Below are 17,013 nucleotides of genomic sequence, written 5' to 3' on the forward strand. Positions count from 1 at the left end.
TACCTATGTGAATATTTTTAAAATAATTTTAAACAAGCCTCTTTCAGGAATAATGTATCTTTCTTTCTTCCTTTTGTAGTTTTTCAGTTAATTCTGTGATTTTAAAGTGTGATTTTGATTTTTGCTCAATAATTATTTGTCTGGTTTTGCGTCTATTACCCGAAGAATTCCAGCTATGAATGAATGAATGAAAAATTCTTTATTGCACATAAAAATACAGGATTACAAAATAAGAGCGATACAAGTTAAAATATGTACAGAGGGCTGTCTTATCACTGTAAGCGATTTCTGCCAGACAACCTGCAAAACCTTTATGCATTTAATTTATTCAAACTTCTAATAATCCAAATACTGTTTAAAAAAACCGCTTCCAAATCCGTTGCGTAGTTTTAAATATTTAAGCATACAAAGGGACATAGGGACAGAAAATTCGACTATGTTTTATACTATGTAGTGAAGAGCGACTTAAAACTGATAACTTTTAGGCTCAAGTTTCCACTAAATAAATACCAAAACTTAAATCAAACATTCGGGAAAATTAATAAATAAAATATGTTAAGAAAAATTCTTAGGTCAACAACTAGTTAACTACATAAACTTATTAAAACTCATACTAAGCATGTTTAAAAACTTTACAAAACTCGCGTTACCAAAAGAAATAAAAATATTTCTTACAACGTAACTTAACATTTTGTATTTTGCGATTACACTACCTACTTAGGCTATACATATAATAAATCTGTAGAAGGGTCAATTCTGTACATTGAAAATATTGAAAAAATAAATAGCAGGGGGTGTTACTGGATCGATACCAAACCCAAATATGTGATTAAAAAAATTTTTGTCTGTCTGTCTGTATGTTCAGGCATCACGTGAAAACTAACGGTTCGATTTCGATGAAACTTGGTATAATTATACCTTATTATCCTGGGTATAAAATAGGATACTTTTTATCCCGGAAAAATACGTAGAAAAAAATAAATCTTAATATTTCCGCGCGGACGGAGTCGCGGGCGGAAGCTAGTTGTAATATATTTTAGTTCAAATAATTTTTGACTGTGAAAAGTCAAAAGCAAATGCATAAAACTTCGTTAATATTTCGTTCTGTAAAGTTGCAAAGTTTTGTCTATTTCCAACTTTGGTGATGCATTTTGTGAATTGTAGAAGTTTTCGTCTAAAAATAGTTAAATGCCATAAATCTATACTAATATTATAAAGCTGAAGAGTTTGTTTGTTTGTTTCTTTGAACGCGCTAATTTCAGGAACTACTAGTCCGATTTCAAAAAAATTTCAGTATTAGATAGGTAGCCTATTTATCGAGGAAGGTTATACATCATCATGTTAAGGCCAACAGATGCTAGCAATGGGGGTAAAACCGTGGGGCACAGCTAGTAACTTATAAGGTGTCGTTGAAATCATCAGAATTTTGCTAATGACATCGGCAACATAAATTAGCAGTTGCATCAAATAATAATAATTTTCTTATGAAAATATTTTCCGGCATTTAGCGATCTGAAGAAATTATTTGATTTGCGAACAAAAAAATTATTGCGAACAGCATTAGATGATATTATCACAGTTAAGAGTAATAAATAAAAACATGAGGGTACTTGAATATTTTTATGTTGAAGAAATATACTCATACCTACCTACTTAAACGAATTAAATATATTATCAAAGAATTTTTAATATTAGAATCCAAAACCAACATAAGATTTAAATTAATTAACTGTAAAAGAAAAACATGTTTCTCAGTTTTTAGTTGTTCACGCTAATCTCAGGAACTAAGTAGCTACTAATTCAAATTTTTATTTGTGTTGGATAGATATTCAATCAAAAAATCAAGGAAGGCTATTTTTCATCACCCTTTTTACTTCAAATGAATAAACAGCTATTTTAAAAAAGTGCGTGTGTGCCGAGCACACGTGTCAGAAGTGAAACTTCCCTTGCAAGATTCAATACCAAATTCGTCGCCTTACTCCATGACTTGACGGTATTGCCATATACTTGAAATTTTACTCTCAACGCGCCTAAAGAAGTTTCACTTCAAATGTAAAAGTAGATTACTAGTGTAAGGTAACGGCACCAGTGGTGGACAAGCATCCAGTAATGGACAAAATAAATATAAAATTTAAATAATAAGACCAAAATAAACGTTATGTAATTTGGCAATACTTAAAATAAAAGTTTGGTTCATAAACTATCAAAATACGACACTTCGTCTTATTCGGTCAAAATGTTTGAAGATGGCATAACTTTGTGTTTAGTTGCTGCGACTCGTTTCTTAGAAGTCCGTTTTTACTAAGGAAATCCTTAAGGAAGTGAGGACACAATTTTGTTTTTAAGAATTTTTGTATAAATCTTAACAAAATTTGACATTACTTTTATTTATAGTAGTTAAGTGTACGAAATATTACACGATTTAGTATCATGATAGGTTAAGTTGTTTAAATAAAATTCGTCAGTGTCCATAACTGGATTTAATTCTATGGATATATCCATTTATGGACAAATGTCGAAACTAAACTTTTTTTAAAGATATTAATTACATGCGCTTTTCTATATTGTCTTTTCTTTCTGATTAATAATATACCTATCACGACCATTTCGAACACAGGGTTCCAATATTGTACAACAATTGTCCATGACTGGATTTGCTTTGGTTCCTATAATGGACATTGATATTTTTTGTTAAAATTACACTCCCCGACAAATTGGTAATGCAATCAATGCCCTAATAATGGGGATAAAGTAACAAAAGCCGCTGAAGGATTTGAAGTGCCAAGAATAATTTTGCACAATAAACTATCAGTTAAAAGTCCTAAGGTCTGCTCAATGGGTCCAACAACATAATAGATATCTGAACATGAAGAATATATTTTAGAACAATGGGTCATTATGTGCTGTGCGACTCGTTCTCGCTTCATCCTTTATCACTGCGTAGATAAATCGCATCCATAAGCGCATTGTAACGCATCTATCATCTCTGATGAACTGTTTGGATAGCGATCCATATCAATTTAGCAGCAGACAGCGGTCTGCTGCTAAATTCCACCACCATACAGCGCACACGCTTAAATTTAATCCACACCATCCTGACAACAGTTTAAAAGAAGCTTTTTGCCTCGTGCTACAATTTGGAATCCATATCGATGGATCGATCAGACCAGAGCTGCTATTGGCGGTTCACTTCACGAGTGTAGCGGAATGCCAGGAAACAGAGAGATATGGTGGAACATCGTGAAGCGGGTAACATGTACCCTTCAAACCTCATGTTGACCACCCTTCACTCTGACTAGAGTGATACGACGAAGAAGAAGAGTTCCCAAAATGGATGGATGTGTGGCAGTACTTTTTTTAGTTATATTTTTCATCCCTGACTTATTGAGTAATAATAGAAAACCCATATTGTTTTTTCTTAACAGACACAACTCTTATTTACGATGCATTTGTCCAATTTTTTCCTAGAAAATGGAAATTAAGACTGTTTAAAATATTATATAAGTATGCAAAATAATTAATAAATACTATTTTTTATAAATACATCCCAGATTTATTGTATTCCAATCATCATTTGCAACATTTTATTGATAACTATAAGTCTTCTCCAAGTGTAAATAACTGGAGAAACAACTTTAGGTACAGTCCATAAATGGGTGTTCATAACTGGATGTTGTCCAAAACTGGGTGTCCATCATTAGATTTTAACTGTCCAACACTGGTGCAAAAACGTGGTTTTTTAATTTATTAATAACTTCATTATTTATGCATTGTAATCTTTTTTCTAACAATGGTTATGTTAAACTAACATTGAACTAAAGGTATTCAAAAACAATATCCAATAAAATTAAAAAACCTATGAGAAATTTGCAAAAAACTTGAATTTTTTCCTTAATCTGTACAAGACTGGTGCCGTTACGTTAAGTACTTAATCTACTTTTACATTTTAAGTCAACATCTTTTACCAACATTCAATCAAACTAAAGTTATTTTAGACACAAAGCACTATCGAAATTAATCGAACTCTTAATGAAATTAAATAATAATATTTCACGTCGGATCTCAAATGTAAAGAGTGCTCAATAAAGCTTCAAAATACATTTATTATCAAATGACAATGAGACTCCATTTTAACGAAACTGTCAAAGAATGCTTATGATCAAATGTACTTTCTACAATGACCATTATGTGTCCAAATAATTTATTAGATTCGAATTGTATCAGTTAAGATCTTTTCTTTTGATTTATATGAGGTAAATGTGTATAAAAGGGTTTTTTGTGGTCTATTCTTTATAGATATCGGACAATACTGTAGGTTTTTTAATAGATTTGTGTCAAATTGTCTCATGTCTTGTTGGACGAATTTTATTATCTATATCACGCTTCTATAGCTTCAGCTGTATGACTGTATCTATACTAATATTATAAAGCTGAACAGTTTGTTTGTTTGTTTGAACGCGCTAATCTCGGGAACTACTGGTCCGATTTCAAAAATTCTTTCGGTGTTAGATAGCTCATTTATCGAGGAAGGTTATAGGGTATATAATATATCATCCCGCTACGACCAACAGGAGTGGAGCCACGGGGGTGAAACCGCGCGAAGCAGCTATATATGATACATTCGACTCCTTTTAATACCTACTCCAGTCTTATCAAGGATCGATGAAAAATGAAAATACATTAATTGCATCTTATTAAAGCATGTTTTTAATTTTTTTGAACATTTAGGTATTGTATTAGTGGTATCGATTTAATTATAAATATCTTTTCGCAAAAGCAATTCGAAATCAAACTTTAATTCAATTGTTTTTTGTAAATAAATGTTAATCACAACTTAATAGGCTATAATTAGAATTTTCAACAACTTTTAAAAAGACAGGAGGGTCCAAATTGATATTGAAATTTTTATTTAATTATATTGTAGACATATGATTATTAATAATATGAACAAGACATAACTATAGAATCCAAATAAATAAAATAAATTAATAAATAAACAGGTGTTGTCTTAAATTTGACAATAATTACTTTATATTAGGATAACTTCATGTAAGTTAATGCAAATCTAACCCTCCTTCTGGCTCGTCCGGTAAATCCCCTAATTCTAATGGATTTACAATGAACATTATCTGGCAACACAGTCGTTAAAAATAATTGGTGATTCACCAATTGGGTATAAATCAAGTTGAGACTATAAAGTTAAGTTGCTTAGGATTAACTTAATTGTAATTAAGTCGATGTATATAAGTTGGTAGGTAACTACCTACATATAAATACTATTATCTTTTTTAAAGACGTGTTGATCGAGTTGAATGTAATGTTTATAGTTATGTTATACTTAACATTTAATTGACTATTCAGACTTATAAAAAGTTTATATTGTATCAAAATAATAGTTTTGAGCTCGAGTTGAAAATCCGTTTAAAATGTCGTGCCGCCAAGATGATAATATAATATTTTTATTTTATATTTCAAGCTAGTGGTCCGCCCCGGCTTCGCTCGTGTTATATATTTCGCAATAAAAGGTAGCCTATGTCCTTTCTCGGGTATCAAAATATCTCCATACCAAATTTCATGCAAATTGGTTCCGTAGTTTAGGCGTGATTGAGTAACAGACAGACAGACAGAGTAACTTTCGCATTTATATTATTAGTATGGATTTGAACTGATATTTTGAATATTTAAGTACTTAAGTATAGAATTTAATTCCCACTAGTAATATTCATCTGACTGTAGCCTGACAAAAAAATTTTAATAAATAAAAAAAAATCAAGTTGTATTCCGTGTGCGTCCGTTTGTATTAATTTTAATCCAGTCCAATTAAGAATTAACAATAAACAACAATAAACAATAACTTTATTTCCAAATTATAAGATAGGTACATATAGAAATTGAAAACCCTTGCTCCCACACTAGGATTCCCTGTGTCGTGGGAACAAGTTTAACTTCGAGATAAAACAAAAATATTTAAAATGCTACAAATATCGTATTCACCCACAATAACAATTAAACTACAGAAACTTGCAAAGAAAATTATAAACTTTAAAACTACTGTCACGTTTCTCGTTATGTGTTGCCATGCGTGAAAACAATATCCGACGCGGACTGAATTCCCGCCTTTGAGTTGGCAACATTATTTAACATGCAAAATGCGAACACGAATTTTACTAAATTCACACACCATAGATGGATTTCGTAATTAATATATTCTAATTAGGTTTATTACTGCGTTGTTTTAAAAATATGATGCTATCCTTAGATGTAATAATTAAGGTGAATTTTTAAATAGGAATCTGTGATATATATTTGCATCAAAAATGCTGAATAACTACAGTTTCTATTATTATTTTATTTTATTTTTTGAATCTTATACCTTTAAAAGCTTAAAAACTTTCTTAATAGGTATTTCTGATACTAGATAGTTACATCATACAATATTTCAACACTATTTTACTAGAATCATAGACAATTTGAACCTTTTTTTATTTCACACCACAGAGTTTTTTAGGATTTGATATTATAGGAAAAAATCAAGTTTGTTCACGTAAACAGTCTATGTCTGCTAGCTTCTCTTAATAATGAGATATTTTTCCAGGAAAGACAATATTTGTAGACCGTACGTAATTATTAAAATGTAAGCCCTAGGGACTGTACGTTATCTGAATCCTTTACACTTTACAGTAATTAAGCAATAACATAATAAATACTAATAAATTTATATTTTGTATTGTTTAATTTCAACAAATATTTGAAGTAAGCTCGCCTACGATTTTTATTTTTAAGTAACTTTTTTTAAGGTAAACGCAGGTATTAACGACCCCTCTAAGGCGATTTCAAAATCAACCATATTTTTTAAGTATACTGGTTCTTCTAAAGATTTATAATTTCATTTTATATGCCTAGTGTTATGTATAAAAAATGTATTTATTGAAGCAAATACATTCTAATAAAGGATTATCTTGTAAAAAATAATTTACAATGTGACTTAGTCGATTGTTGCTATTACCGACCCATAAAAACGGCTGTGAAGCTATTAACGATTTTTATGCAGCTATTCCCGATCGTATGTGAGAGGAAGCCTTTTTCCAGCAATGGAATGTATAGAAGCTAGTGATGATGATGATTACCGATCTTAATAAAATGAAATAAAAATGCAAATATATTCGTATTTTTTTATTGTAGTTATATTTAATAAAACAAATGAGTACTTTTTAGTAATGAACTAAATAATTATAAACTTTTAAATTAATCAACATAATACTATTAATGTACATATATTAAATTAAGGATTTCAAACTCTAGGATATTTCGTTATGCTATTTGATTGATTGCTTCGGCGAGTTGTGTTTTACTGAATACTTTTCGCCGCTTTCGTGGCTCCATATTTCTGGAAAAAATATACCTAATTATATGTTTTATGTTAATTTAACCTAAAAAAATATAATTTTTAATAGGCACCTATTATGTCATAAAAGTAATAAAAATATATTTGCACGCTCAATTACGAGCAGAATGTTTAAGGATCAATATTATCTGTATATACAAACATCTTTATTCTACATTCTGCAAATAAAGCAATTTGAATTTGAATTTGTAGATGAGAAACTAAACAATCTATATTCGATCGGTAATAGCTTCCTATAGTTGCTATTGCCGACCCACATGGGTCGGTAATAAAGTATGTAAGTATAAACCTAAATTGTTTTACCGACCCATAAAAAAATGGTTATTTTAATTCATTTGACCATCAGACTATAAAATAGATTATAATTGATTAATGTCATACAAAATATGAACAAATGCATATTGTTTAAACAAAAAAAAAACAATGATTTACTACTGTAACTATTCGATAGGGATCCTCGAAAATATCATAATTTTGTATAAATTGACAACGCTAAAAGACACAACACTAGACAAAAAAGTTTAGTCGCTAATAGATTTTTATGAAGACTCATAGCTTAGATTTAAACTGGTCCATAAAACCACTTGTGTTAGTGTGATATAATAACATAAAAGAAAATAAAACAAAAAGTTACGTTGCTGCCATTGCCGACTTACGGGTCGTTGATACCTGCCACGACTTAAACTGGTGAAGCTAACACCGTCCCATTTTAATTTAAAGTTTTATCGTTTCAAATTACTTTTTATTAATAAAATGTTGTAAGAAATGAAAAGTTGACACTTAAATGCATTGACATTTAGTAATATAAATTAAAGTATAGATGTCATTTGTTTGTAAATGTCTTAAAAAGATACTCACAGTACTTACCCGAAGGAACAACGGAACAGTACGACACGTCCTGCTTCCACGCTACCCCGCAGCAACTTACGCATTTTAACTCTTTTTTGCTCAGTTACTCACTCTAACGTAAAAGTATACGATGCTCAAGTAATACATTCGTGTATAACTTTGCCTACCTATAGCTAGAATAGTTCTGGAAACGTTTAAATTTCGAATTACTTTTATAGGTCGGTAATACCTTCAGATTTTCGATGGGTCGTTGATAGCTGCGTTTACCCTATTTTTTATGTAAGTACAATATAGTTATCTACTTTTAAGTTATTACTCTGAAAATAGATGGACCGATTTTATGAAATTTTATTAATTATAATATTATGCAGATCGTACCAATAGCTAGATATTAATCATATAACGTAGGTAAGTGATACTGTCGTCCGTAGAATAACGGAGGACCTCGAGTAAGTTTCAAAAAATAAGTAATATAGAAAATCAGTCAATATATTTGAAAGTGTAAGTAATTATAGACATTATTTAATCAGCATTCATAGTATGACCGATATCGCACACACATAATATTTACAGCCAGTTTTACTATATGTAGGTAGTTATATTAAAAACCGCATTATACGAGTAAGTATATAAAATTTCTTGCAATTTGCAAACTGACCAAAAGTCCAATTTAAAAATAACCCACCTAACATAAATTCGAGTTCATAGTACGCAAGTCTATTTTCGGAATTATTTAATACACATATTCATATCTCAATTTTATATTTAACAATGCAAGTTTACATAAAAGAAAACACGCTGCATTGGCATTAATCTATAACAATGAAGCAATCGGTACATTTTGATTACATACTATACAAGTACATATACTTTACAGTATGCTTATAGTGCCTACCTACGCGTTGTGAGGCGTCAAATCGGATAGGGATGGGCTGGTATTTATCGATAGTTCGATATCGATATTTTTTGTGAAGTGAACTTCTTTAGGCGCGTTGAGAGAAAATTTCAAGGTCGCGTCGTGGAAATGCCGTCATGTCATGGAGTAAGGAGACGATTTTATTATCTTGAATCTTGCCAAAGAAGTTCCACTTCTGACACGTGTGCTCGGCACACACGCTCTTTTTCTTGTACATTAAATTTATAGGAAAAACCCGTTGTTTATTTTAAAACAAAATCGTTCATAAAATAATGCCTGTCAGCCAACGCTTGTCTTTAGTGCCTCTTTTAAATTACAAAATTTGATGTCCATAATCGAACTTGTTAAAAGCTCAAAAATATCTGATGAGAAAAAGAAATTATTACATAAAAAACAAAAAAAATATTATTGAACTTATTACACGTCAATTTATCGTATGTACAATAATATTACCCACACATAAAGCCAACAAAATGATTTCACAGTAATTTTATTACCTGCAGCTTTAACAAAATGTATTTGAAAGTAATTTTTTAAATTCTAAACGATACAATTGCAAAAATTGCTTGCGCTAAATTGTCGATTATCGATAAACACATCACTAGAACGGTAAACTGTTCATAACAACGACGATTTATAGGAAGGGGAGCATCCGTTTATCGGTGAAAAATAAAACATTATCTTGTATTTCCGAACGATAACATTATATAATTTAACAATTTTCTTTTTATTATTCTATGGTTTACAGGTTTATTTTTGTTTTATCTGTAGCAGATTATTACGTATGTACTTCTAACTACTTATTGAAACTCATTTTTAGAATTCTGATTGCAAATCAAATTAAGATTTCTTATTTTTTTTTTTTAATAATTATCTGTATTTATAAAAATTAAACCCGTTTCGCGTTGTCAAGGCATCACGTGTGAACGGCTGAACCGATTTCGATAGTTCTTTGGAAGTCCAAGGATGGTTCTTATGTAGAGAAAGCGTAAATAAGTACCACGGGCGAAGCCGGGGCCGACCTCTAGTTAGTTATATATTACATACGAAAATTGTTATTTTAATTGTAAGTATTTCCTTAAAAAATATTATATACCTAGGTACTTACCTTCTTACCTGTAATTTTCTCTTTTAATTTAGGTTTTCGTTGGTCGTCAAAATAACAAACTTCTAATGATTACCCATAATTTTCGACTCCATTGAATAAACTAATTAATACTAATACATCTATATAAATATTAAGCTGCTTTTTGTTACAATTTTCGCAGTTATTATCCTAATGTACCTAAACAGAGAAAAATAAAAACGAACAAAATACAAAAAAGTCATAATTTATTCAGTCGTTCTCACTTATAAGTGGTGTTATATTAAGTTAAGTAAAGTCGTGTTTCTTTATGTTTCTAACTAGCTGCTCCGCGCGGTTTCACCCCCGTGGCTCGACTCCTGATGCCCGTGATGAAATATAGCCTTATAACCTTCCTCGATAAATGGGCTATCTAACACCGAAATAATTTTTCAAATCGGACCAGTAGTTCCCGAGATTAATGCGTTCAAACAAACAAACAAACTCTTCAGCTTTATAATATTAGTATAGATTAATTTTAACCATAACCTATATCTCGACCATATTGCATTACACCAAAAACAATAAATCTAAAGTAAATAGCCATAGGCAGTAGGTACACCCACTTTACCCCCCACATGTGATTTAGTAATAGGTACGTGTTTCGTATCGTAAATCAGGAAAAATAACACTAGTATTAACCGACGACTTTGAACGTTTAGTAGGTGTAAGTATTCACCTTTTTTGTAAGTGTGGAAATCTTGCATAGATAACGTATTCGTAATACCAACGAACGTTAATACGTTAACGAAATAATCAAAATTGTCTGGTTTTCAAGAGAAGATAATTGTTTCTTTTTATGGATTTTGAGTAAATTTTATTTGATGGTAAAATCTGCAGCACATGTCACTATCAGTATACATTAATATCTTTAAAACAACATATCGGAATTTGATGCGGTTTTTTAACAGATAGAGTGGTTCTCATGTTTTAGTAGTAGTAAGTAGTAGTAGTAAAAAGTTAGGTTTTGGACAAAGGGAAGCCTCGGGCGGAAAGATAGGTATAGTAGGTATAGTAGCTAGTGGGTACTAAAATCTTTAAAACACAGCGGATATTGATGTTGTTTTTTGACGTGACAACGTCTTATAATTCGATAGAGCCGGCTGCACGCCCGAAAAAACATGACTCATGCGGCGTTACCTCGCTCTGAGGCGTTCCAGTGCAAGCGAGAGCGCGGAATGAGCGACAAAGAAGGACAATCGTTGTCACGTTCAACTATCGTCAATAAACCGACTTTACAGACAACCAATTTTTTTTATACAGTGAAACTCAAGGAAGGTTCCAATACACAATTTGCTAAATGGCGGTAAGCTATTAACTACTCGACAAGAATATGCTGAACCTAGATTTCCGCCCGCGGCTTCGCCCACGTTTGCAAAGGAAAACCCGCATAGTTCCCGTTCCCGTGGGATTTCCGGGATAGAAACTATCCTATGTGTTAATCCAAGTTACCCCCTATATGTGTGCTAAATTTCATTGTAATCGGTTCAGTAGTTTTTACGTGAAAGTGTTACAAACATCCATACACATCCATGCATCCATACTTACAAACTTTCGCCTTTATAATATAAATATTAAGATATTAAGATTTAGACAAAGCGAACTCGGGTTGAAAACTAGCACCACAAGAGTACTTAGCCCACATTAAAATGACAATATTAAAATTATAAACAAACGAATCGGCTCGTTTGACGCTCTGCATTGTTTGTCAAGCCCTCGATGCACTATCACTTTAGTGAAAACTGCCTGCCTATTTATAGCGTTTATTAGTTAATGCATTTAGAGTGCTTGTGGTCATTTTATGGATGTTGACAGGGGCTTAATGGCAAACGAGAAATTACATCATTTCTAAACGGTGATTGATAAAATTTAAATAGATAGGAGCGAACCATATTAATTACTAGCTGTGCCCTGCGGTTTTACCCGCCATGCTTCACTCCTGTTGGTCTTAGCGTGATGATATATAGCCTATAGCCATCCTCGATAAATGGGCTATCTAATACCGATAGAATTTTTCAAATCGGACCAGTATTTCCTGAGATTAGCGCGTTCAAACAAACAAACTCTTCAGCTTTATAGTATTAGTATAGATAATTTGAGTAAATCACCAATAACCTAAAATTTAAAGTGAATAATTATTAACGATTTTATAATCTAGGTATCTCTCCTCAATAAATAACAATTCAACACAGGAATAATTTTTTTATTCGACCTATTACTTCTACTTAAGTAAGTAGAGATGCAAAAAAATATAAAATCTATTAGGTATTTCCATCGAACAAATTATTTCGATACACATTTTTATCGAACTATGGTTTATATTCTTAGCATCCTGTATACAAATTCTTCTAAAAATCAGTATAGGTAATAGCGAAAAGCCATGCCACGACAAATTATTACGTTTGAAAAAGATTAAAAAAGACCATAGACTCGACGATTTACGACGAAGAATATAAACTAGAGCTGCATTTAAAACAAAACTTCTTTATTCATAACCTGTCAAAGATACCAACACTACCTATAATATTATGATACTGGATACATCGCCATATAAACGCAGCTTTAACAGAAGTTTCCAGACGAACCGGCGCGCAAAAGATAGTTAATTAAAATGCGTATAAAGAGAAGATCGTAATTAAGTTTAAGCCAGCGTTAACTGGCTGTTAAAACTTAACCACGCTTTAGATAGGGGCGGATGTTTATCAAACATACTTCAAAGAAGTGGGACTTAGAAATATGACTGTTTGAACTATAATTTGCACGGGTTTTATTTTATACTAGCTCTCCGCCTGCGGCTTCGCCCGTGTTTTCAAAGAAAAACCCGCATAGTTCCCGTTCCCGTGGGATTTCCGGGATAAAACCTAGCCTGTATTGTAGCTTTCAAATGGTGAAAGAATTTTTAAAATCAGTCCAGTAGTGGTCCAGTAGTTTATGAGCCTATTCATTACAATCAAACAAACAAACAAACAAAGTTTTCCTCTTTACAATATTAGTGTAGACTAGCTGCGCTCCGCGGTTTCACGCGCGTGGTTCCGCTTCTGTTGGTCTTAGCGTCATGATATATGTAGCCTATAGCCTTACTCGATAAATGGGCTATCTAACACCGAAAGAATTTTTCAAATCAGACCAGTAGTTCCCGAGATTAGCGCGTTCAAACGACAACAAACAAACAAACTCTTCAGCTTTAAAATATTAAGTATAGCTGCAGACTATAGACTAAAAACAGACACTCCAATTTTATGGTGACGACTAGTTGGTTCATGTGACTATGTCTGCGTTAAACAGGGGAGAATATTTACGCGCCACTGAGCCATAAAAGCTATAATAATACGAAGATCTATATGTTCGACGTACCTGCTTTTACATAAAATAAGAATTTAAAAAACACACGTGACAGTGAAGAAGGTTTTTCTAATCAAGATCAATATATCACTTCTAAATCCTTGGGTTATAGATTTCGGAATATGTAAGAAATTTCGATTTCAATGTATTTTTTATTTGGCTTATCTGTATTATTTTTAATAGTTCCTTCATCATCTTATAAATGGCTGGACAGATTTTGCTAGCAGCATACTAAGTTGACTGTCTGACGGTCTGACTGACCGGTTGGCTTGGTTGGTAGTGGCCCTGCCTTACAAGCTAGAAGTCGTGGGTTCGATTCCCACTCGGGGCAAATATTTGTGTGATGAACATAGATGTTTGCTCTGTGTCTGGGTGTTAATTATCTATATAAGTATTTATTTAAAATTATATATATGTATGTATGTTTATCAGCCATCTGGTTTCCATAACACAAGCGAAAGCTTAGTATAGTGTGTAGAGTATAAACTATAGGATCAGATCGTGCCGTGTGTGAAAATTGTCCCGAAATATTTATTTAGTTATAAAAAGTAGGTAACTAATATTAAAATCTGGCAGTTAGGTTCATATGTATTTACAATATATTTTACAACCGTTTTGAAGACAATTTATAGGTATTTCCTACATTGTTATCACAATTTGAATATTAATAAAATTTCCGCTAAAGATATAGGAATGCCGGTCCGTTAAAAAACCGATTACGCTATTAATAACTATTCAGGACTTTGGTATCGGGATTTTTGAGGTCAAATTATTTAGATAATATCTAATCTATGGGCTTTTGGAGGCTTAAATAATATGTTGCCTAATTGAATAAAAATATTACAAAGTAACTTTTACTGATTTATAAATAAAAATTAGGTAGTTTGATATTTAATTTTATAGCATTCAGATGCTTCTTTAATAAAATTTCATAAATATAAATTTTAAGAGAAAATCGATCACGAAACGGGGTGCGAACCCGCGTCTTTCGCTATGCCGTAATTACGGCTGGCCAAGAGAACGAATTTAAAAAAAAAAATAGTTTTCCAGAAATGTCTTAAATGCTAGGTAGGTATACCCAGTTCTTTTTGCATGGAATTTTTTATACGGCTTTTTCGAGCTTTGCATAGTTATAAATAAGTGTAGTAAGTACTGAAGTCCGTATGGGGATGATAATAACAAAAAAATAATTGTAATGCTAGATTGAGAATATTTTTTTTCCACCGGGAATAAAACCCGAGTTTTAAACGCTCGGTTATAGTAGCTCTACGCTCGAGCGTAGAACCTCAGTTCTACATGGCTCTACGCTCAAGCGTAGGCGCTCCATGGTAATGAATGGAATTGTGTTAATAATCAAGATAATCATGTAGTAACTTCATAAATGTACTATTATTATTTATTATTGACAGAAGTCTAATACAAATTACAATGGCATTAGGTACGCTTATGTAACCTACTTGATACATGCTACAGACTTGCGAAAATTACTAAAATTGTTAATTATCATCCATTGCAGCCATGCGGAGCGTAGTCGCCATCTTGTTGTTGTCCGCCATTTTGTGCGCAACACTCGCGCAGTACCCGCGCCCGAGGCGGCCGGAACGCTTCGATACTGCGGAACAGATATCCAACTATTTGAAGGAACTACAGGAGTATTATTCTGTACACGGCCGTGGACGGTGAGTCGTCTTTTTTTTAATCTATTTATTTAATTTTGTAAAGCCTACTCACGTACCTGCAGCAGGGTCAATATTGCACCCATAATAGGCTCCTTAATTGTAATGTGTATAGCAGCAGCAGCAATTTAGGGAACAGCTGAAATTGCTCCGACCACCGTGCAACCGAGATTGTTCCAATATTGCCCCTGCGGCTGGTACGTGAGTAGCCGGCTTTAATCCAAAATCACAGTTTAATAATTATGATAACAACAATAGGTATAATTTAACAAATTGCCACACATTGAGCATGTGTGCGGAGCACACGTGCGCTTTTTTCTGAATGTGTATGTTGTGTGTGAAAGGGTTGAATGTGGAAATTCAGAATAATGTTGCAGTAATATCATTTAAGTATTGTCCTATCCTACTATCCTACTTCCTACTAATATTATAAATGCGAAAGTTTGTGAGGATGGATGTGTGTGTGTATGTTTGTTACTCTTTCACGCAAATACTACTGAACATTACAATGAAATTTAGCACACATATAGATGGTAACTTAGAATAACACATAGGATAGGAATATCCTAGAAGGAATTGTCTATGTATATATAATATATGTTATACGATCGCGAAAAAGTTGTTTTAAAGTTGACATTAAAATTTTACAATAACAATTTCATTTTTCAGATATGGCAAACGACAAATGCACATAGCAGATGCTTCTGTTATCTTCAAGGAAATGCCGTTTTTCGACCACAACGCAAACGAAGATATACTATTCAAAAATTTCCCCTATAATAACTAACATAAGTACCTATCTAAATAAAAATTGGACGACAGGCTTGATAAACGCGTATTTTAATCTATTACATGGTAGCAATTAATTAATGAAATTAATTTAATTCCTACTAATATTGTAGACTATTGTTGTAATTTTGATAATCTACCTTTAATATGGCAACATCAGACATCGTTTTTGCCGCGTAAATTTTTATTTTTTATTTCAATGGCGGCAAAGTGACAGTTATTACGTTTTTTTTGTGAAATACTTAACTAACCGTATGATTTTATTTAATAGGGCCTAATCTAGTCAATTCGATATCCGTCTTCTGTCTAGTCAAATAATGTTGCGAAAAATAAAATAATTTTCAGGCTGGGTGGAAATTATTTTTAGCATTGTAAGTAATTGTGTTATCTGTGAAATTATAATCATGTGATTATCAGGTGAATTAATAAACTATTTTAAAATGCTATTGTGTTGTTATTTACATACTTTCCTACTATTAGTATAGTATAATATCATCTATGCTAGGTACTTAATTAAAATTAAAGTTAATCTCATAAATATTCAATTATAACAAAGTTAGTTTGTATTGTATTTATTTGATAACAAATCTAAAATTAAACTGTTCATTGAATAAGATTAGTCATTTGTTGCTATGGATACCTAGTACCTACCTACTTTACTACGATCTGTGTTTGAATTTAGGCATAAAATAGATCTTAGATTATGTTAGTGCATTGGTCATTCATGTATTTATATTAGCTTACTAGGTACGACCCGACAGACGTGAATATTAACAGTCAAATAAGTTTTATAAAATGTTCATACGCAACTTTCTTGAGAATGGGCAGGAATTTAAACACGATTGATCAAAAATTTCGTATATTTAGAAAAATTAATAGGTAGGAAAAAAGAATTAAAAATTAAATGTTTGTA

At 31.9% G+C, this 17,013-nt stretch overlaps 1 protein-coding gene across 1 annotated transcript; it reads left to right on the plus strand.

The window, feature by feature from the left end:
- Nucleotides 1-15,151: 15,151 nt before the first annotated feature.
- LOC123704125 (pro-neuropeptide Y-like) lies at nucleotides 15,152-16,544 on the plus strand. Its single transcript, XM_045652419.1, has 2 exons — nucleotides 15,152-15,314; nucleotides 15,981-16,544. The coding sequence occupies exons 1-2, from the start codon at nucleotides 15,154-15,156 to the stop codon at nucleotides 16,096-16,098; spliced, it is 279 nt and encodes a 92-aa protein (XP_045508375.1). The 5' UTR covers nucleotides 15,152-15,153; the 3' UTR covers nucleotides 16,099-16,544.
- Nucleotides 16,545-17,013: the final 469 nt, after the last annotated feature.

The sequence above is a fragment of the Colias croceus genome, chromosome 28 (genome assembly GCF_905220415.1).
Source record: "Colias croceus chromosome 28, ilColCroc2.1".
NCBI lineage: Eukaryota > Metazoa > Arthropoda > Insecta > Lepidoptera > Pieridae > Colias > Colias croceus.